The sequence below is a fragment of the Ursus arctos genome, unplaced genomic scaffold, assembly GCF_023065955.2.
Source record: "Ursus arctos isolate Adak ecotype North America unplaced genomic scaffold, UrsArc2.0 scaffold_20, whole genome shotgun sequence".
NCBI lineage: Eukaryota > Metazoa > Chordata > Mammalia > Carnivora > Ursidae > Ursus > Ursus arctos.
The window spans coordinates 44,010,044-44,033,271 of record NW_026622875.1 but is presented as its reverse complement, the minus strand read 5'-3'; the positions used below and the strand labels follow the sequence as shown (position 1 = coordinate 44,033,271).

Below are 23,228 nucleotides of genomic sequence, written 5' to 3'. Positions count from 1 at the left end.
ACTTTTTTTTTCTTGGAGAGAGAGTGCACGCACACATGTGCCAGCAGGATAAGGAGGGGCAAAGGGAGAGGGAGAGAGAGAATCTTAAGCAGGCTCCATGCCCAGTGCTGAGCCCATGTCTGGCTCGATCTCATGACCTTGAAATCATGACCTGAGCCAAAATCAAGAGTCAGGCACTTAACCGACTGAGCCACCCAGGTGCCCCCAGAATGGCTCTTATAAGAACTCCCATGTCATATCTGTGTTTAGCCCTGTGGCTCATAGATATTAGTCATCCTAACTTTTCCTAAATTCTAGCAGACTCACATGCCACTCAAATTACAGCCCCATTCCCACAATCTCGGCATAACACACATGCTGTCTGTATTTCCTGTTCCAATGAAACATTCACATATTCTGTCAAACTGTATTCTATATAGTACTCACTAATAAAATGATAATGTAAATGTTCAGAAGAATAACCACTGTTTTTGTATTTGAAAAAACAAAACATTCATTATAGTTTAAGGTATCTGCATGCTTGTTTTCAAAAAACAGTAGTGTAACTCATATGATAGTAATTTTTTAAAATTCCTCCACTTAAAATAACTATCTAGAACATGTCTAGGTTTTCAAAATAAGATCAGAAAGATGAGAGGATATTTTAAACTTCCTCTTTACCCTGGCTACCTTCCTTAATTCTTCTAATTCTGAGAAGATAAAAGGGCTTGATTCTGAAATTCTGCTCTGTATCAGTGGCAAACAAAGTTATTGTGTTTGTTGATTTGACTGTTTTTGTCTCAGAAACTCTTTACACTCTTAATAATTATTGAAGACCCCAAAGAGCTTCTGTTTACATAGGTTATAGCTAATGATATTTACCATTTTTAAAATTTATTTTAAAATAGCAATAATAAACCCATCATATGATAAGTGACACATTTTTATTTTAAAAAATTCAAAAACAAAATAAATAAAGACAAGAATGGCCTTGTTTCATATTTTTGTAAATCCTTTTTATTTCAGGTTTAATAGAAGACAGCTGGACCCTCATATCTGCTTCTGCATTCAATCTGCTGCCATATCACACATCATGTAGCTTCTGGAAAACTCTACTCTACACTCATGAGAGAATCAGAGTGAAAAGGCAAATAATGTGTCAGTATTATGAAAATATTTTGATCTTGTAGACCATCAGAAAGGATCTCAGGAAACCCGTAGGTCTCTGGACCACCATCTGGCTCAAACAAACCATGCCATCTTAAAGTGATTGCACATAAAATAGGTTAGTTTCAATATTTGGCTTTAATGCTTTTATATTTTAAGAACTATTGCATTAAAACCCCATTAGCTTATACACTGATACAATTTTGATTCTTCTGAATGGACCTTTATCAAGACATATTATGGTTAGTAAAAACATGCTAACAAACGGTGGTCTACTTACTCAGGACATATGATTGCAATTCTGTATACCCTTGCAAATGTCTTATCAGTAGGCAAACTGTCCATGCTTTTTTCAGAGAAGCCCGTTACTTATCAGTAAGCGCTACCTTACTTAGAGTGTGTCTATCTTCCAGAAAGTCCGGGAAGCTTTGGAGATAGTGTAGGTCACAGTCTGGTGTTCTCACCAGGAGCAAAAGAAGTGGGGTATAGATACTCCAATACCAGTCTAGCATTGTTTAAAGGCTATCTAACCAGAAGACTGTAAATTCCTAGGCACTTCTGATTCTCACTGTACATAGGAGATAGGCTCCTGCAACCAGACGGCAGGCCACCTAGAGAGAGTACGGGGTGTTGGCTGAAGGACATTCAGCCTGGGCGTGCTAACACCTGCTCTAATAACAAATAACTAGAAATCAACTTGAATTGTTGACTCCATTTACTTTAAGTCATTTCAGTGACTCAATTAGTGCAACTGTTTAATAAAACTTCTGGTCCAAAATAAGTCCCCCTCTCAGTTCAAGAGAAAAAGTCTATGTTTTCACATTTACAGCTTCCTAATCTTACTGCAGGTTTGCAATACACCTTTGGCTGAAAAATATATTTTTGTAAATTCATGGAAAGTTTTTTTAATGGTTTAAATAATAAGAATTATCTATGTATGTTTGTTAACCCTAATAAGAATCCAGTTACTTCCCTGGGTTTTTACTTGTATCTCACAACTAAATTTTCATATGGGACTCAACCATTAACAGCTTAACTCTTTATTTTGGGGGGTAATGAGTTGGAGTAGAAGCACCATCTATGCTTTAGAAAGAATCATCTAAAACTTACGGCTGATATCAGCTCTATAACCTCTATGATCTCTTCTAAGCCGTGATAATCTTTCAATAACAGGAACATTCGAAGGCAAGTATTAAGGTTGAGACCTAAGAGATACACATTTGCATGAATTTAGGTTTACAATTGGTATATATTTTTTTGTGGCATATTTTATGGAACCAGATGGCTTGAATTAATATTTGATTTCTTTACGTCAAAAGTAATGTGCTCTGAGATCTAAGCACCCACCCCCAAAGACTCTCTTTTAAGATGTCCAACAGTCTTCCATTCTAATATATCCTTATGAGAAGGTACAAAGAATCTGTAAATTCAAAATAATTAACAAGATAGTTTTGTTTCCTGTTTTTTTTTTCCTGTTTAACAAGCAACCCAAAAGATACAAAGAAGATTAAAAATAGGAGAAACTAAGAAAGTCCTCCAGAGGCTGTCAGTGATGTAATCTAGAAATGGTGTGGATGATATTTGGTTTACACAGGTTTGTATTAGTGTGATAGTTTTCTCTTGTTGCTAACAAGTTAACAAAAAACTTAGGGGCATAAAACAACACAAACTGACGATCTTACAGTTCTGTAGGTCAGAAGTACTACACAGGTCCCACTGAGCTAAAATCACGATGTCAACAGGGCTGAGTTCCTTTACAGAAGCTTTAGGGGAGAATCCATTTCCTTGCCTTTTTCAGCTTCCAGAGGCTGCCCACATTCCTCCATTTTCAAGGCCAACAATGGTGGGCCAAGTCCTTCTCCTATTGCATCACTCTAACCTCTTCTGCCCCTGGCTTCTACTTTTTTTTTTTTTAAAGACTTTATTTATTTATGTGAGAGAGGAAGAGAGAGAGAGTATAAGCAGGGTGAGGGGCAAAGGGAGAAGCAGACTCCCCAGTGAGCAGGGAGCCTGATGCAGGACTGGATCCCAGACCCTGGCAGAAGGTAGACGCTTAGTGGACTGAGTCACCCAGGTGCCCCGCTCGCTTCTGCTTTTAAGGACCCTTGTGATTACATGGGGCTCACCGAGATAATCCAGAATAATTTCCCTGCTTTAAGGTCAGTTTATCAGCAAGCTTAATTCCAAATGCAGCCTTACTTCTTCTTTGCCACAGAAACTAACACATTAACAGGTAGTGGGGAGTAAATAGAGATATTTGAGGAGAGGGAGCATTATTCTGTATCCCACAAGCAGTTGTTTACTCATTTAACAAATAATTATCTGTGAGAGTCAATTGGTTAGACACTTTTTTTTTTTTTTAAGATTTTATTTATTTATTCGACAGAAATAGAGACAGCCAGTGAGAGAGGGAACACAAGCAGGGGGAGTGGGAGAGAAAGAAGCAGGCTCATGGCGGAGGAGCCTGATGTGGGGCTCGATCCCAGAATGCCGGGATCACGCCCTGAGCTGAAGGCAGACGCTTAACCGCTGTGTCACCCAGGCGCCCCGACACTTGAAACATAAACAGCAAGATGAAATCCTTGCATTGAGAGAGTTTATAGGCTAATTGTTTAAGGGTAAAGGGAAAGATAAATATCGAAGTCCTTTTTTAGAAAAATGTGTAATCCAATGGGATGAACGTGCCTTTGAAATACATATAAAAAGAAGATCATAAGCCTACCAATTTCTTATGAAGGATTTTTTTTCCTGTACTGACAAATAGCTAAAATAATAGTAAACGAATTGATTCATTATTCAAAGGCTTAAAGAAGTAAGAAATCAGAAGAAACAGTATTAAGATAAACAAATGATGACTTGTTCAGAGCTTGCCTAATGAATGTTTTCATTTATATTCCTCTTAAAATATTTTCTTTAAATTTTGCAAACTTTTCATTCTGAAAATCAGATCATGATTTATGAGTTATGTGCATGGTAAGCTTCTTGATGGTTACTGTAACAGAGTGGCAAGTATTTAATTCAGTATACCGTCCATTTATCCAAAATTTGGTTAAAACGCATTTTTTAAATCAATCCTATTAAATGAGATTCTAGATTTAGAAATGCACTTAATTATTCAGAGCTGGTTTCTATGGCTTGTGTTCTTAATAGAACTCATTCGGACAGACACTAAATGGTTTAACTACATTAGTGGTGCTGACAGAAGGCAAAGCCCAACATCATTTTAGAAATAAAATTAAGGTTTTATAATTTGTTTTGTAAGTTTTTACTGTGAAATCTTCAATGCAGAAATTTCTGAAGACCTGAATGGATTATTTTAGAAAGAATAGATGGAGATGGTTTGTGATTTTGGAGATAGATAGAAAACCTCTTTATCCTTCCTCTCCATTCCATGAAATTACAATTGCTTTAAAAAAAATCAGATTCCAGGGGCGCCTGGGTGGCTCAGTCGTTAAGAGTCTGCCTTCAGCTCAGCATTCTGGGATCGAGCCCCACATCAGGCTCTTCCGCTAGGAGACTGCTTCTTCCTCTCCCACTCTCCCTGCTTGAGTTCCCTCTCTCGCTGGCTGTCTCTATCTCTGTCAAATAAATAAACAAATAAAATCTTAAAAAAACAAATAAAATAATCAGATTCTGGAGCCAGGTGGCAATGCCAGACAAATTCTGCTACTATTCATTGGTCCTCACACATAATTACAGAAAATACATGGCCAGTAAAGCATATTGACCATATCATATTGATCAAATGCTACAGATTTTCTGAATACTATATTATAGTAGAAATAATAAGCCAGTGTAGTACTTCTTCTGGGGAGGGAGAAACAACATTATGCCAAAGGGACAAAAGCACAGAATAAGAGCTCTTTTTTCCCTGTTTATTCTCAAGATATTTCACTTTTTCTTTCTTTTTCTTTTCTTTTTTTTTAATGTGAAGAAGAGCAAAAAGAAAAAAGGGGAAAAGGACAGCATGGTAACAGTGCTTAACTAGATTCAACAGCAGAAAGTTCAGATCAAGACTTGATTTCAATATAAGTTAGGCAGGACTATTTGCTATGTCAGAATACAGAATTCCTCATTGCACTGTCCAAAAATGAGTTCTTTAAAGAAATAACATTTAGAGTGCCAGGATAACACCTTGAAAAGCAGTCTTGGGGTAGGGGCGCAGGCTTTTCAAAAAATTACTAGAATCTTTCTCAAAGTAAGTTTCCTTTTCTTGTAAATATTTAGAGTTCTCTCTGTATATTTAGCTATACACATGTGTTGCAAAGAATCTTTGCTAACTATTAAGAAAAGATGTGAAGATTTATCTCAACGTTTTCTTCCAAGTTTGTTGATGCACAGGAGTTGTGTGTCAACTGTGTACCCTCAGGAAGTTCATTAAAGCAAATACAAGTAGAAGGGTTATTCAATCCATGGAAGTGCACATCGACTCCAAAGAACAGTTGCTAAGAAGCTATATTGAGTTGAGCAATAGCTCTTGAAGCAGGAAAAATGGAAAAACAAAAACAAAAACAAAGCCTGGTTTAGAAAACTCAGAATCGAATAGATAAACAAAAAATTACCTCAGCACTGCTTACACTTTCCCACCTGCTCCTGCAAAGGTTAGAACTTCAGAGAAAATCAAGGGAAGTATAGGATTAAGTAAGGAGATCTCCAGGGTTGCTGCAAACTTCCAACACTCTAATCCGAAGCCTCCAATTGTCCAGCTAAAGATCATTTCCATTTCTCTTAAGCCAACTACAGCCATTCGCACTTTGAACCTCCTTATCTCCACGTTCATCCAAGACCAAAACCTCCCTAATTTTCTGTGCTTGCATCCCACCTTCACTTTGCTGCTATCATTATGACTATCCCCTGGTTTTCCTTTCCCTCCCCAGTTGCAACAACCATGCACCTCTTTCACGTCCTCGGCTGTTCTAAGATCAGCCATGTCACTGGTGGCATTTTTGTCTTTATCTTCTTCCATACTGCTCTTGCTAAATTTAAACCCTGATTACCATGTGTCTACTACCACTAATATTAATCTTTATCGTCCCAAATATGTGGTTCATAAGTGCTGCTGTTAAAAATAAAAAGGTCATAAAAGCAATATATTTGGTCTATGAAAGTCACTTCACCATTTTAGCTGGGTCTGTTTTCCTCCATGGTCAGAAGTTTTAAATCAAAACATAGTTCCCATTATAATTCTGGTAACACCCACCTAAATTTGAGTTTCCCCAAATCAGAGCTTGGGACAAGGTAGTTTAATCGGGAGCTAATGCCAGGAAGCAGATATTATAGAAAGGGAAAAGGCAAGGAAAACGAAAAGCCAATAAAACGTGCCTCACTGAGCTTGTTTCACCACTGTGGACAATCCCCTGAGGAATCTTGTAGAACGTAACTGGAATTATCTCTCCAAAGAATGAGAGGCTCAATTTTATCCTTTGACTTCAATATCCCGTTAATGGAGGGTTGTCCCAAGAAGTGATAACTCTCCCAATGTTTGCAGAAAACCTATACTGGCTTGGGTGAGCTTTCATATATTTTGCCCTGAGGTAGAAAAGTGGAGAGATTCAGTAGATGCTCCAGATGGATGCTTCCAGGATGAACAGAGGTTGCCCACTTCATCTGCAGCTATAATCAGGTAGGAGGAGGGGATGGAGCATGGGGCACACAACCCATTCCAACCATTTCTAACCTCCTGAAGATGATCCCCTGCATCCTCCTTGTCAGGCTTCTCATTTTCCAGATTTAGAAATTTAATCATCTTTGTCTCCTTTCTCCCCTCTCTAATCAGTAACCAACTCATACTTTCACAGTATCAACTGTGTCTCCATAGGAAGGCTGAGAAATGATTGACCTAGTCCACGTCCATAGAATTCATACAGATTCTAAGACTATTGACAACGAAATTGCCAGGCTACTCTGTGAAGTTCACTAATAATATTCCAACAGTGTTTCATCATGAAGCAAGTATGTATTTGGTACCTCAAAATAATCAAGAAGGATCACTAACATTAAAAATGAGAGGCTTCACAGAAAGTAGTCCCTAAATATTGCAAAAATCCTCTTAACTAATGAGAAACCTCAACTGACACTCCATTGGGGATTGTAGTGTTTATAAAGTTTCTTATGCAAATGATGTTTTAGTTTCCCAAAGATGAAAAGATCAGAGCTAGGCAATGCTTCAACCAAGTAAAACCATAAAAAAATATATATATTTTTGCTATGCTGTATACCATCATCGTTTTCTGCTTGTTGTCTTTTACTCAACTACTACTGTTACATTTGTGGACTTAACTGACAGGTATCACTGAGGAAACACTGTGAGGGACTACAACACAGTCCACTGCTAAGAATTTGTATACTATTGCCAAACATTCGGAATTGTGTACTGTGCCTTTAACTGAATATAAATGGCGTTTAAGTACATTGCTGATATTTTACTCTGGGAAAAGTTTTAAATGTAACAAACAACATTTCTTTTCATGTCCTTTAAAGAATTACCAGACTTTAAATATTTTTCCTCACATAGTCCCATGAAATAAATAAATAAACAAACAAACAAATAAATATATATCCATCCACAATCATACACATTTTTACTTAAACACACAATAGAAAGATTGTATGTCAAAGCATCAATAAGGCACACAATTTTATTTATTAGAAAAATATGCTTCCTCTATCATTCACTTAGTTGTCTAAATTTCTGTTGATCACAGATTTGTTTAAATTAAAAACATCTTAAAAGATGGTGAGCTCTTTCCCTACCCTTCCCTACTTTTTTGAAGTTCAACTGGGGTTAGATATAATTACCTAAAGAGTAAGAAAATCATACTAAAAGTGGGTTATTCCATTTTCTTCTGGAAAGACTGCTCCATTGATAGGAAAATGTGCTTGCAGGCAGTCTAGTTTGAGAGCAAAATGTGATTTATTTTTCTACAAACTAGCCTACATGATCCGTTCATCAATACATGTCCTTACATGTGGAAGACTTTTCCACATGGTGCATCACTCTGCTCCGGGGCTCTTTGGAAGTGAACCTTTCAAGTTCATGCCCTACAGATCCCTTAAGCGTCTGGGAACTTACCCTTTGCTTTTACCAGAGGTTTGAAAATGAAATGCTTTGGGACTGCACAACGTTGCTGTGCAATTCATTATGGGACAAAGAAATGTCTGGGGTTAGGCAGGCAAGCAACTAATGATCCCTCATTTTGTCCAGAAAACATCAAGATCGATATGTAGGACATGCAACATTTATGGAACACTGTGTTTTCTTTTCCCTCTAGGGGAGGGAGAAAATACTAGATGATCTCTTTCTGCAGATGGCTACATGATTGAAGTGGGTCTCTCCTTCCCACCTGCTAGTAGCAACATAGTTGCCTGATCCCATACTGTATATATCAGAATTCAAATAACTTGATTTTTTGGGCATGTGCATTTAGCTTCATTGATCCAGGTAACCAAAATCTGGGGACAATGTTACAATCCAAAGTGAACAGAACTAGTTCTGGAGGCTCTAATACACATTAACGATCCATGATGTGTTCATTAAAGTTAGATCTTCTACAGACAAAAAGGAGGAGCCCCAAGAGAGAAAGCATGAACCAAAAGAAGAGATCTACAAAATTTCCTTCCAACTCACATAATCTGTCAGCAGGAATCAAGATTAAATACCATCATGAATCATATTTAACAAATTGTTGCTAGACTCGCAAATCAAAATGGAAGCAGCAACATAAATGTGGTCAGTGTTACACGTCCTTGCACATATCCTTAACTATAATGTTTTTCGAATTTGAAATTCAGAGCAATGCCGAAGTTTTGGCTGAATTAGATTTCTTTCTTATTCTTGTATAGAAATGACACAGTAGGGGATTTGGAAACTGGATGATCATCTTAGGGAAATAATTAACTTTGCACCTCCTTTAAGAGAAATCATTTGTCAAAAGTGACAGAAACCAAAATGGCACTGTGTTTGCCCAGTGACACGTGCACATTTCCTCCAAGTCATCCCTAAATAAGGAAGTAAAGAATGCAAATTTGGTACCGATTGTTCTCTACTTGCTTAAAGTAAGATAAAAGCAGGGGTCTAGTATAAGAAGATGATTGACTTAACATGCCATCTTTTCTACAGCTTTCTTAGCACCTGAGAATCTCAGGTTGCTATTGGATCACTGTGGGGCCATCAATAGCATGACCTTAAAGCATTATATTGAAACCATCAATGTGAGTTCCAGAAAACTGCAAACTTCTGAATTCAAAGGTGCCAAATCTTGATAATGTAGAACACTGAGATTTTTATAATTTTTTGAATTCCATTTTAGTTGTAGGGGAGTCAGATCAATTATAGTTGGTTTTAATTAGTATACCCACAAGCAAGGACAGTCTCTCTAAAGCTACAGTAGGATTGAAAAAGTTAGGAAATTGGTCATTTCTTTTGAAAATATCAAAGGAATCACTTCCAATCTGATAGCAGGGCCTGTAGTGACATCCCACTTGCAGTCTTCAAGTTGGAATAGAGAATTGGATTAAGATATGAGTTTTTGACAATAACATTTCAATCGTCTACAACAAATAAGCAGTGAGGGACAGTAAGGGCAAACAGCATACACTCATATTTGATCATACCCATTCTGACTTCGTTAATCAACCCAATGAGGGCATTTTACTACTGGACTTACCAAAATACCCACATTTTGCATTATATCCTATTTTATTCCATAGCAAACTTAAATATTAAAGATGAAATATCTTCTGTTAACATTTGAAACATTTAATAAACTCTGTTTGACTTCCACTGCATAAATAAGCAAATTCAAGTAATAATGATGATCAATATCGTATATTTAATTCTATTACATTGAGTGCAAATCTCAGAAGCTATAAACTTATATCTCTTAAGAGTTTTATAACTGAGCATAATTATGTTGCCTCTTGTGTTCCCCTGGGATAAAACTGAGTGAGAAACTCATAACCAGGTTCTTGCTATTCACAATGTTTCCATTGGGTGTAGCTATGATATTAGACAGGTTGATATCACAGCCTGTGTATTGAGGAAGAATGCCCAGACATTTGGGATTTGTAGTGACTTTCTTTGTCTTTAGCATTAAATTGTATTAGTCAGCTATGTTCTGTGGGGAAAACCAAACAGTACAGTTTCAAATCAATCAAGTCAAGAAGGATTTCACTGTCTTTTTCTGAAAATGAAGAAACCTAAAAAAAAAAACCCTGAAATGTATTACAACTTGAATCAACAATGATTTCTACATAAGTTGCTCATTGTTAATTTTTTTAATATAACCATCTAATTCACACCAATTCGAATGCTTTATATATAGACAGGTATCCGCTGGATAAAATGGGATAAATAAGGGGAGAATCCTCTAACAATGAAACCCCTTTATTCAATGATAGGTCTGGGCAGAGTGTCTTAAAGTATCTTTTAGGCTAAAAGAAAAAAAAATAAGTATTTCTCCTAAAATTCAAGGGCAGCTTACACGCTGAGATGAAAACTGCTAACTCTTTTCTTAACAACACCATATGTCTCCAATTGGATCATAATGCAGTCGGTTCTCCAGGGAACGTGACGCATGGAAGCTAACCAGATCGAGGCACAGCCATCAGTGTGTGTGTGCTCTCCGATGAACCAGGAGACGCTACTGTGGATTTCCCAGTTCACCTAAGTGAGCGTCTGAAGGGCCTTTCTCCTTCCCCGACACCCAAATGAACCGAGTCCTAAGAGGACCCTGACTCCTCCACAGTAATATTTCTCCTTTTGTTCAGATTTCCTCTTCAATGTAGCCTCAACATGTTTTAAGGAACACATTTTATTCAACCCCTGAACTCTCAAACCATGTGTTTTAAATAGCAGATGCATTATATAGCAAACACTCTAGAGGTCCAGCTTAAAAAGTCAAAAGGAAAATATAAGACTGAAGAAGTCACATTTTATCCCTGAGAATCACCAAAAATGAAAGAGCAACCAATAAACCAATGTGGATTAGTCAGACATTTCTTTAACCACTCATAATTCTTCCTTTTTAGCACTTCATTCGATCTCCAGTATTTTTATGCATAAGATATATTTTTAAGTCTACTCACTTAATATTAAACACTTGCCATATATACTACTACCAGATTAACAGCAAGTTGAGGCATTGTGAGCCTAAGTCCAGACACATGTGATATATTCAATTCTTTATGTTGAATGCAATTTTTAATAGCAGAAACATATCATCATATGAGGTGTATAAAAGCTTAAGGAATTTGTCTTGGGAAATGTGAAATGCCCTGGGACAGTCAAGATTGGTGCTTCTCAAAACTATCTCTGATGAGTGGAGAGTTTACAAAAAAAAAAAAAAAAAATCAGTATGTCGGTAACTGATATTTTTTAAAAAATATATGAGATTATGCCTTCAGATTTCATGGTAATATCAAATTGCTATAAAAGTTTCTAAATGCAAAAAAACCCAAAAAAACAAAAAAACATTTCTAAATGCTTCCTCTCACTCTCTGTACCCTTCTTGTGTGGACTGGTAAGAAATGTCTGGAAACGCCTCAATCAGTGTACTTCACTGTGAGTATCACTGTTTAGATAGATACATTATAAAACAGAAACCAAGACACCAACATTAATGACAGGAGTCATAAACTTCCTTCACTTGAAGCACATTTTAAACTATTCTTTGCTGTTTCTCTTCCAATATACTTCAGGCAATCAGCAACCAGAGAGTCAAAAGAAAGGCCAAAGAAGCACCAAGAAGATTTTGGTAGTTTTGAGAAAGATGAGTTCCTATACACCATTTAAAAATACACAATTACAAAAGCAACCTTTTTGTTCCCAGTGACAACCAAGGGCTTTACCACGTACTCATTTTAATAACAGCAATAAGCCTAGACACAAATGAATGATTACTTAATGGTATTTCTTACCTGGGATGCCTGGTGGTGTTTTCAGATATTTTCCATTAAAATGTTGAATTACCACTTCACATTTTTCAGTAGACTCCATTCTGCAAAAGAGGTAAACGGGATCATATACTTTCATAAGGTCGTGCATATTCAGGAAAAGTAAATAAAAAGGAAAGGGAAAATAGGAAAGCCACGGAAAAGCTTGATTTGAGAATTCTATGAGACTTGTCAACTGTTGCCATGACCACCATGATCAGAATTTCACAAACTCGCCATTGCTGAGAGTAGGTATTATTTACCGCACTGAAGGTTGCCTCTGTGGATGGCGCTATGCTGACTCCTCTCCCAGAAGAAATACTGAGGCATTATTTTATTTAATCCACAAAACAATGTCTGGCATTTAAAAGTGCTCGATAAATATCTGCTGAATGTCTGAATTAGCAAACCTGAAAGGAAGGTCTGGTTGCTCTTCACATCGAGGGCTCTGAGGCTTACACAGGAGTGACCTTGGCAATGAGTGGCAGAGTTGAGATTTTAACTGAGGCTTGTCTAACACCAAAGCCGAACTGTAACTACTAAGCTGTTGTGTTGAGGGACTGAGGAGATGGACTGTGTCTCCTGTGCGTGCAGTCTAACGCCATGATTAATGTAGTAATGTGGTCATCAACACCTTGACATTTTTATTGAAAACCCACTGGGTGAAGGTACAAAAGAGAATTATTTGGGGTCCCAAATGGGAGAGGAGAACATAAATACCTAAACCCCAAGTCCTGAACTTTCTTCACTTTGAATTTTGGAAATCCTCTATTTTTACATACTAGATATCCATATTCCTAGACTAGGTTTCTTGGGCCAAATTTTGGCATCTCACTTGCAAGCTAATGAATGAACATTTTGAACTATACCATCATAATGTCAACATTGGCAGTGTTGCCCTATTCTGAGTAGACTAGTATTGGCAACATTTTCTAAATAATTAACTATAGCGGAGTTTTATTATTTTATAACATTGGATGGGAAAGATAAAAATTAAAGGGCTGATTCTGATCAAAGGAAATTAAGTCCCCCAAACAGTACACTAGAGACAAATACAAATTTAAGAAAACAGCTCACACACATATGAAAGACTATGTATGAAATGTGCAAAATTTGTCTAAAAAGCAAAGTATCATTTTGGATTTTCTGATGTGTTATTAATGTGAGCTTTCTTGGAATGGAGCCTTTTAACTCAAGTTATAAAACTTCCCTACACCTAAATTTTAAGTGTGTTTTCAGGAGCCTATCACATACACAGGAAATGAGATAAGGGCAAATATGTAAACAAATGCCAAGTAAGTTACACATTTATTACAGCTACAGGAATTCGAGGGTGAGAAGAATTCCAGAAACCAGGAAAACGCCAAGAACTGGGTACAGGAGGCCAGAAGGGCCTTTAGAGAAGTCATGAGGGCAGGGGGCTGAACTGGCCCTGTGTCTTTTGAGAGGGAGTGAGGTGAGCAGAATACTGCCTCTGCGTGGAAGGTTCACAGGGGTTGTGGGTACTCTTGAAGATACGTTGAGAGATGCAGACAAGGGCACCTGAATTATCAGGTTAAGGAATTCTAGAGGGCATCAGGGGCATGTTCCAATGGGGGGCTGTCATTATTTTCTGACTCAATTAAAAAAAAAAAAGTCGATTCTGATGTACATTCCTATGAGGCAAGGGGTAGAGGCACATTTTTCTGTACAGAGACACATATACATGGCAAATCTCTACCTACCAAGCAAAAGTGACTTCCCTGGCATGAGACCAGGGCAGAACGACAGAGCCACGGACTTCGAATAAGCCTGTACTTGGTTTAAAACTCTGCTAGTACCATCTTGAAATTCTTCATGATTTTCTAACAAGGGGTCCTGCCAAAAAGGACTTCTTTCACTGGGTCCCACAAATTATGTTGCTGGTCCTACTATGGCAAGGAAGTGCAGGAAACCAATAGGTTATTTTTCATTTATCAAATGGCCCAATGGATCCACATAGGTGCTATTTTGAAGAATGCGTAAAGAATGAATCAATTTTATGTCTAAATGTGAGGGAAAAAACAACAACCAAACCTCTTTAAGCTTAATAACATACGATTTTAATAAATAAAAATAAAAACAAAGAGAGCATTTTGTTCACTGCTGAATCACAAGTTCCTCCAAGTCAGAAGACATTTGGGTTAGAAAGGCAAGGTGAATCTTTCTCCATTCCAAACATTTAGGAATAGCTAAGTCCAGTTTCCCTAACTCCTTCAAGTTTTTCTTTCTGTGGAATCTTTTACAGCAAATCTTCCAACATGTTATTATTATTATTATTTTGAAGTAGGAAACTTGCGTTTCTAGGAACAAAAGAATTCTAATTCTGTTCTTTCTGTCTCCCCACAGGATCTACTATCCATCGTCTCTGAGGGACCATAACCTTCCCTCCTACCAGAGACATGAATGGGAGAGGAAATGTAAGCCCTTAATTACTACAGATGTTACTTTATGGAATTTTTATTCCAGGAGAGCTACAGAATGAAAAGCTTATGCCCCAGAGCCCCCTCCTTGTTCAATCTCTCTCTGGATACTCATCTAGATAAAAGGCAGTTAAGAATCTAAAGCTTGCTTGCAAGAGCCCTACAAATCAAATCCTTTCTCTTTGTCTTAAAGTGACATGGAATTCTAAATGAAGACTAAAACTAGATTGGGGGGTGGGGGTGGGGGTGGGGTGCACACGTGCTTGTGGATTCTGTATAATGTGTTTTAGGAAATACAGAGGAAGCTAAAGTAGAAAATCAGATGGCTCACCCACTCTACGCACCTAAAATATTTTTGCTCCAGATTGAAAGCCCCAAGTCTTCCCTTTTGGATCCCAAGTATGATCATCTTTTCTTAAGACTATTTTACAGCCCTATCAAGCCAGATGGGGGCTGTTTCTAGTAACACAAAGACAGCGGCATAGATTGTTCACTTTGGCTTCATTCAGATTTAACTAAGTGAATGTCTGCGGCGAGCCTTTAGAGACTCTCGTCTCTGAAAGAATAAATGCAATAAAAGTCTGTTTTCTGTAGCTGCCGGCGCTTAGTGTCAAACCATGTTAGGCTGCACCACCCGGCAGTGACAATTTCATTTTAATGCACGGGGCACATTTTAACAAGGCAAAGCAGTCCCAGCCAAGGCAGTGGTACAGGAGCTACCAAGGGAAAGGCTCCGGGTTCCTCATGCATGTTATGTGGAAACCGAACAAAAGTGAGACTGGAGCTCTGGGGGGAAGAGACTGCATTTGAATAGCCACCTTAGGAAGAATGTGCCCATTCTCTTCTCAAGTTTCACAATTAACTGCTTTGAAACGCCAGCGCAAGCTATCTGCAATCTGGCCCACGCTTCAGTTGAAACTGACACCAGCATTATCAAGTGAGTCTGAAAAGGCGGCACGCCAGACAAAGCTGCCTTTACATGTCCCTTTCAGACGGGCCACTGAATCACTACAACCGCTTCTATTCTTCCCAGGCGGTACCTGAACCCCCTCGAGTACCTCGGGACAGCTCGCGTGCCAGGCCAACCATTCACCCGAAGATACATTAATTAGGTTCTTACAAGGCTCCAATCATTGTATAAAGCTTCAGGGTTTTCTGTTAGGTCTGATGTTTAAATATAAATACATATTAAAGGTCCCGTTTGACATTCTTTCTTGTCTCAGTGCCTAGGAACCTGGCTTCAGTCATTCAAAACAAACCACAGAATTGTGATTAAAAAAAAAAATTTTTTTTTAATTTTTTTTTTTTTTTTTTACACCAGTTACTAAGGGGAGCCAGTTTCACAGCCAATACAATTCCCACAGGCAACTTACATCAGAGGAGAGTTTGATCCAATATTAGTAGAATGTTCTGGGTCAGACTTAACACACAGACGTGGAAAAGAATTTTGCAAAACCATCTGCAGCCTACCTCTCTTAGCTCAGTAGAGAATCTCTCGGTTTATGATCTTAAAGGAATAAGCATTATTAACCGTATATTTAAAACAAACCCACCCTGCCATTTATTTTGGTTAATTAGAGGTTTCCGCTATTGTGAAATTTTTGTGGTTTTGCAATCACGGGCTCTGTACAAATTATTGGCAACTTAGAATATCCCACGTTGCAAGCCAGTCTTCCATCTAAATCCGGTTAGAGTTACGTAAAGGGTCAACATTAAGAGATTTTTAAAAGTCCTAAAATGTGCACTCCTTCTGAGATTTCAAAAATAAATTCCATCATTTACTTCTTAATCTATCGTAATGGAAAGAACAACAGTCGAGTCCCAGGAACAAAGACGAGTGAAGGAGTTGAATTTTCTTTTTAGTCTTTACAATTTGTTTTCTACCTGCCAGGTGCTTGACATTCTGAGGATACAAGTGTCATAAACTCCAAATAATGAAGCAGAGCTGCATCTCAGCCTTCTTCCTTTGCCAGAACCCAGACATTTGGGTAGCATCTTACTTGGCATTACAACATTCCTCTTTAGGAAACAAAACTGTGGACAATATTTATTTAACTAACTAAAACCCATTCCAGAGTTTTAGAATCATATCATTTCAGGACTAGAAATAGCCCCAGATATCAACTTCTAAATCGTACAGATGAAAAACCGAACACTAGTTGCCTTCCCTAGAGACTGGAATATGAATCTGGAATAGAACTTTGTCTCTTGACTCTCAGTTCAGGTGGCTTATCTGGAAGAGACAGAGCTCCGTTGCTGGCCTCCCATCATCCCTCCTGAATTCCTGTCCTCGTCTACTTTAATGTGTTCTGATGCTGGATAGATCCTGCTACCTCCAGTCTGTTCAATCTCTATTAACTGGAGCAGTTGTTCTCAAAAATGGAGATATACCTTCATGTAATGTGACTAGAAGGGCACTTCATCTCCATGGTATTCTTTCCAAAAGCCTATACATCATATGGATCCAATCATGAGAAAAACATCAGACAAACCCAGCTCTGGAGACATCCCCAGGATACCTGGCTAGTGCTACTCAGGAAAAACAAGGAAAGTCTGAGAAATTGTCACAAACCATAGCAGACTGATGAGACATGACCACTAAATATAAAAATGGTACCCTGGATTGGATTCTGGAACAGAAAAAGCATATCAATGGAAAAATTGGTGAAATCCAAATAAAGTCTGTAGTTTAGTTAATAGTAATGTATCAATGTCAGTTTCTTAATTTTGACATATATACCATGGTGGTGTAAAATGTTAACAAATGGCGTGGTGTATATGGGAACTCTTTATTACCTTTGTAACTTTTCTGCTAAATTGAACTTATTCCAAAATGTTTCCTTTAAAATGACTGTATATTAAAATGATCAAGAACTATTTTCAAAAATACCGATGTCTGGGCCCCAGCCCAGAAGACTCTAATTTAACGGCTTTGGCATGAAGTCCAGGCACATAGTTTTCAAAGCTACCCAGGTCATGCCAGTGTGAAGCCAGGGTTGAAAACCACTGTTCTGGAGTTCTTTGTCACATGTCCCAAACTAGAAATCATGGTCTGAATCCAGTCTTCAGGTAGAAAGTTTTGTTGGACTATAAAGAGCTTTTGGAGAATCTGAAATGGTTGTCAACATTTAAAGACTGGGAGACTTCACATGAAAATTTGGATTCCTGATTCCTCTTGAAAGATGATATGGTCTGATCCACATTTGCCACATGGCAACTATGGTACAATAAAAATAAATTTAGTCTTTGTCCCTGGTTTCTGACACAGAACCCCTAAAATTGGTGATATTTCCTGAGTGAAAGAAGTGTCCTTCATTACTTATAATAAGGCCTTTTTGGCCAGACCTGAGTTTATCTTAATGAAGTGACTCAAGAAGGGACCCCTAGATAGATTCAGGATGGGGCCAATCACCACAAAGACCAAATGATTGGAAGGTTGGAGGCTACAGCCCCACCTACCCCTTCTGGTGATGGGAGAGGGGCTCAAGATTGAGCTCAATCACCAATGGGCAGTAAATGAATCATCCATGCCTATGCAATAAAACCTCCATAATAACCACTCCAGAGAGCTTCCAGGTTGGTGAACACACTGATTTGCTGGGAGGGTGGTGTCCCCAGGGAGGACAGAGAAGCTCTGAGCCACTTCTTATACCCTATATCTTGCTCTTTACATCTCTTTTGGCCATTCCGGAGTTGTATCCTTCGTAACATACTAGTAAACATAAGTAAATTGTTTTCATGAGTTCTGTGGATTGTTTTAGTGAATCAGCAAATCTGATGCGGTCAAGGAATGCTGGGCGGCTCCCACCATTTGGGATTGGTGTCTGAAGTGGGAACAGTCTTGTGGGACTGAGCCCTTAAACCTGTGAGGTCTGGCGATAACCCTACATAGTTAGTGTCAGAATTGAATTGAATAGTTGGACACCCAGTTGGTGTCATAACTGGAGAACTGATGTGGAAAAACAACATGTATTTACTGTTAGAAAACCCCACACATTTGGTTTTAGAAGTGAGGTCATCATAGCAGCCATGAGTGGAAGCTGAACAGTTGCTTTCTTTCAACAGAACCAGGCAGAACCAGTTCGTCATCATTCCTACCATCCTGTATCAATTGCCAATGCTAAGGTAAAGTAGCAGACGCTTAATTATCATTAACCTTGCACTATTTTTTCTTTCCTTTTTTTTTTTTTTTTAAATCAGTGAAGTTAAGGGCAAAGAAAAATAAGTCAATTTACCCATGTGTTTTCTGGTGTTTTCTGTTTACCCCTCTATATATCTTCTCTGCTCTGTGCTTCAAAGAAGTGATCCATCTATGAACTGTGTTCTCTTAGCTCTTTTATCTGATGGCTTTTCATTGGGTTCAGTCATTGGGAGTCTGGTAGGAGTAAAGAGAAGTCTGACCAGTTCCTCCTTCTTCTCTCTTGGCTTTGGCACCGCCTCTCTGGCTGGGATTGTATCCCTCCCTGTCTCCAGCTGCTCCAGGCAGCACCCTCTTCCACGGCTCTGGGTCTCACTGGCTCTGGGAGCACTCTTCCACCTGCCTTCAGCTGTCTCAGGGTCGTAAAAGTTTCCTTCTGCTGGTCATCTCTGGGCATCTCAACATCCTCGGTCAGTTCCCTTCACTCTACCCACGCTTTCTGTAAACGCTGCTTCACTCTAGTCTCTTCAGCTGAATCATGTGGGGTGAAATTCTGTTTGCAGCCAGCATGCGGATGGCTCTGCCATAAAACTATCAACACTGGAGGAACAAAATTATCCTGGAGGCTGTGCGTTCGAAGAAAAAGGCAAGGGGGAAAAAAAAGAGGTTTCTTTTACACCAGCCTGGGAACTGCTTGTTACTTACATTATCGGCCTACTTCCTGTTGACATCATTACCGAAATCTGTCCTTTAACCGTAGGTTAAAGGTTTCAAAAGGAGTTTTGGTGAAGAAATGGAAGGAAATTAAATTGAAAAAATTAAAACTGAGATAAAGGAGGAATCGATAAGTATAGTATGTTCAGATCTAGAAAAAGCTTACCGTTAAATGCCACTGGAATTCATTATCACTTTTAATCAATCTCTTTGAGCTACAGGCACATTTGATTCCTAGGTATTATTATCTGTTATAGCTTTTTTCTTTCCTTTATGAAATAGCAACTTCACCTTTTTTCTGGTTCCCAAACATGCCAAACTTGGTCCCATCTTAGCTCTCTGCCTGCCATTTCCCTTTGCCAGGATTCCCTATCCAACCCCCACCAAGAGACTCTCATGCTCTCTTACCATCTGTATCTCAGCCTAAACGCTCTCTCTTCAGAGAACGTTCCTGTCCCAGACTTCCAGTCTCTCATTCTGCCATACTCTCTATTGAATCCCTATGTTTCATTTTGCCTTTCTAGCACTCTAATCATTTCATATGGATTATTTGACATTATTTTCTATTTTCTTATTTTTTCGGTTACATTTTTTTGTCTCCCCAGTCTAGTAGAATGTCAGATATTCTTCTCTTGTGTACCCCTCTGAATTACCGTATCTAGAACAGTTACTGGCATATTATAGAGCCCAAGACATACTTAGTGGGTGAAATGAATGACAGTGGATAAATACATTGTTCACATCAGAAAAGGAGGCTCAGAGAGTTTATGCAGGTTGTCTAAGAACACAGATAGATAGGAGATACAGAAGTAAGATGTGAGCTCAGTTATTTCTCACCCAGAAAGCCATTTTCATAACACAAAGAGTGGATGGGATGATCCAACTCATAGAAAGCTGAGAATATAGGAAAGATACTAAATAAAAAGACTCACACTAGTAAGTTCAAGTGACATTTCCCAGTCTTTCTCCTTTATTGGTGGGAAGCGGACAACCTACCTCTCATCCCCACAGCCATCAGATGGCACAAGAGTCCCCATCAGAGTGTGTGCTTACAGCCAGGACAGGGCAAAGAAACCGTATAGGCCCTGAGCACACTTAATGGTTACTCTTTCCAACCTCGAGGTAACAAAGTTCTCCAATTTCAGCTTTACACGAGTAAATAATATTCAGAACTCTCCTCTCACCCACAGAGGTTGATCTTTGGGATCCAGTTATTTCAATGTTACGATGATAAAACAAGAAAGCATATGTTTCCCTCTTTCTCTAAGTTTTTATAAAGGCATGTATAGAGCAAGAATTGAGTCCAGAACATTTCAAAATTACAGAGTATTTGATGCAATTTAATCCATTTGTTTGATTGGTTGATTGGTTGGTTCATTGCTTGGTTGGTTGGTTTGAGTCTTGAAACCCAGGGCTCCAAATATATTCAAAAGAAAGCAGAACGTTCAGCCACATCTCTAGTCATGATCGTGACTTGCTGATGGTGAAAGAAAGGAAGAAGCAATGTGCAGATATTGATCGAGATAAATGAAGAAATATAAAACAAGAACCAAGATCCAGAAGCTGAAGGATGGACCAAGAGTTTAGTCTCCCGTGGATCGCATTTGCGGGCAATTGGCTGTGGAATTAAGATTACCAAATGGAGTAACTGCCCTTATTCTCTTCAGTCTCAGCAAACACTGTAACCTCTCTCTGTGCAAACACAGCTGCAATTTGGAGATGACTAATCACTAACTTTACACTTCGGAGATTTTCTTTGTTCACATTTGATTTCCTACTTCCATGTAGGTTGGAGGTGAAATGGCAAAACAATTGCCAAAACAGCAAGGGGGGGGGTGATTTTTAACACAGAGATAGACTCCATCAGATCAACAGATAAGATGAAAACACATTCCAAACAATGACAATTAGGTAAGCGTGATAGTCATTTTAAAGGGTCATATATTTGCCTGCAAAGGAAGCATTGGTATTTGCCTTATAATTTTTTTAATTCCTATATTTTCATTATGCTGATCCTGAGTCAAAGTTTCATTCTACTTCAGGAGGGGAGAAGATAGGCAGCGAGAAGTATCAGGCAGTAGAAGGTAAATCAATAAAATTTTAAAGATATTCAACACTAACAAAAGAAAATACAAAAAGAGTATTTTTCACCTACTCTTTATACTGATTTTTAATAATCAGGCTGATACTTGTCTGCCTATAACCACAATTATTATTATTATTATTATTATTATTATTTACTTAGTAAAAAGAAAGAACAGAAACTCTTTAATTGGAAAACGTGTTCATTCAGTAGGGAGAGATAGAACACAGGGCTGCCCATATGTTAAAAGTCATTCAAACAAAATTCCATTTGAATCAAATTAAGAGTACCGAAGAGGGGTGAAAAATACTACAAAATACAAAGGTCTCTGTGCTCAGCGGTCTCTCACGCTCTTTAGCTCACCAGGGGACAGTAAATGCATTTCTTAAAGAGGTTCTATGTTTCCAGATGTTGAAGCTGGATTAATTGTGAATGTTTACCCCCCATCCCTTCTGCACTTTGGGTCATTCTTTACCGGCCTCACATAACACTCTTTCAATGTGATTTTTGTTAGACAGACGGTCTCATGTTTCTGGGAATGGGAAACGGGTAACATGAACGCACAGTCATGTCTGTCCAGCCTCAGGCTGATTTATGCTCCGATCCTCACCCTGGAAGGCGAGGTAGCCTGTTGGCACCCACTAGCTCTGCAGTAGTGGGTCTGACTTGTCTGACTGTCAGCATTCCCACCAGAGACTTCTGTTTTTGGACGTTTATGACTTGGCTATAAAATGCTGCTTAGAGGGAGGTGGATCTTACAAATTGTTTTAAGTTTCAAGAGAGTAAAAAACAAAAAACAAAAAAAAAAACATAAAAAATAAAATAAAATGTCTGTACCTTCAGACATATAACTGGTGCTTCTGGAATTTGAAAAGCTGGTAATTGTGCTGTCTGTGCACCCTACTGGCATTCATATCTATGCTTTGAAGTTCAGTGTTTTAAATATAAAATGAAGATACTACCTTTACTTTGAAGAGATGATTATCAAAGAAGATTAATGTATAACTTGCAATGGGGGGTTTCTTTCTGGTTAAAGAATTTTAGGATATCTTGCATATGAATCAAGGACCACATCTAGAGGTTAGAAGTGACCAATGCTAATATTTAAAATGAAGCCTGCTGGGGCATCTGGGTGGCTCAGTCAATTAAGTGACTGATTCTTGGTTTCAGCTCAGGTCATGATCTCAGGGTCTTGAGATCGAGCCCCATGCTGAGTGAGGAGTCTGCTTGAGATGCTCTCCTTCTCCCCCTGCCCCTCACCCTGCTCATGCTCTCTCTAAGTAAAATAAAATAAATAAATAAAATCTTTAAAATGAAGCCTGATAAAAAATTTATTCAGGTTACATGACTTGAGAGAGTCATAAATTCAAGAGATACATACGATTGACAGGCACAATTACAGGCCGACTGTTCTCCCAATCAAATAAGCGTTTTCTTTTAATAACGCCTGTGGCACTGTGAACTTTTAGAGGAAGAAATAATTTGTAGATCAATAAGAGCTGAGCTGATGCGACTATAGTTTCCTCTAAAACCTCAGGACCCCCATCTCGGAAGTGGCTTGTCATTATCATCAAATGCTACCACCCTGCACAGTTATAGTCAAAAATAAACAAAAACAAAAGACTTGAAGTTATTTCATTTGTTCCTCATCAAAAATTTACTGAAGATCAATCATGTGTCAGACAACATTCTAAGTGCTGGGACAGACATGAAGAAGAACAAGACACGGTCCCTACACTTGAAGAACAGGACGGGAGATAGATTCATGACCAGT

At 38.4% G+C, this 23,228-nt stretch overlaps 1 protein-coding gene across 1 annotated transcript in view; it reads right to left on the bottom strand.

Moving 5' to 3' along the window:
* The window catches only part of RBMS3 (RNA binding motif single stranded interacting protein 3), a 632,551-nt gene that overhangs the window by 182,413 nt on the left and 426,910 nt on the right, over window positions 1-23,228 (bottom strand). The window contains exon 6 of the mRNA XM_057315983.1: window positions 12,064-12,143. Coding sequence (XP_057171966.1) covers window positions 12,064-12,143 — 80 coding nt within the window. The remainder of the gene's footprint in view (window positions 1-12,063; window positions 12,144-23,228) is intronic.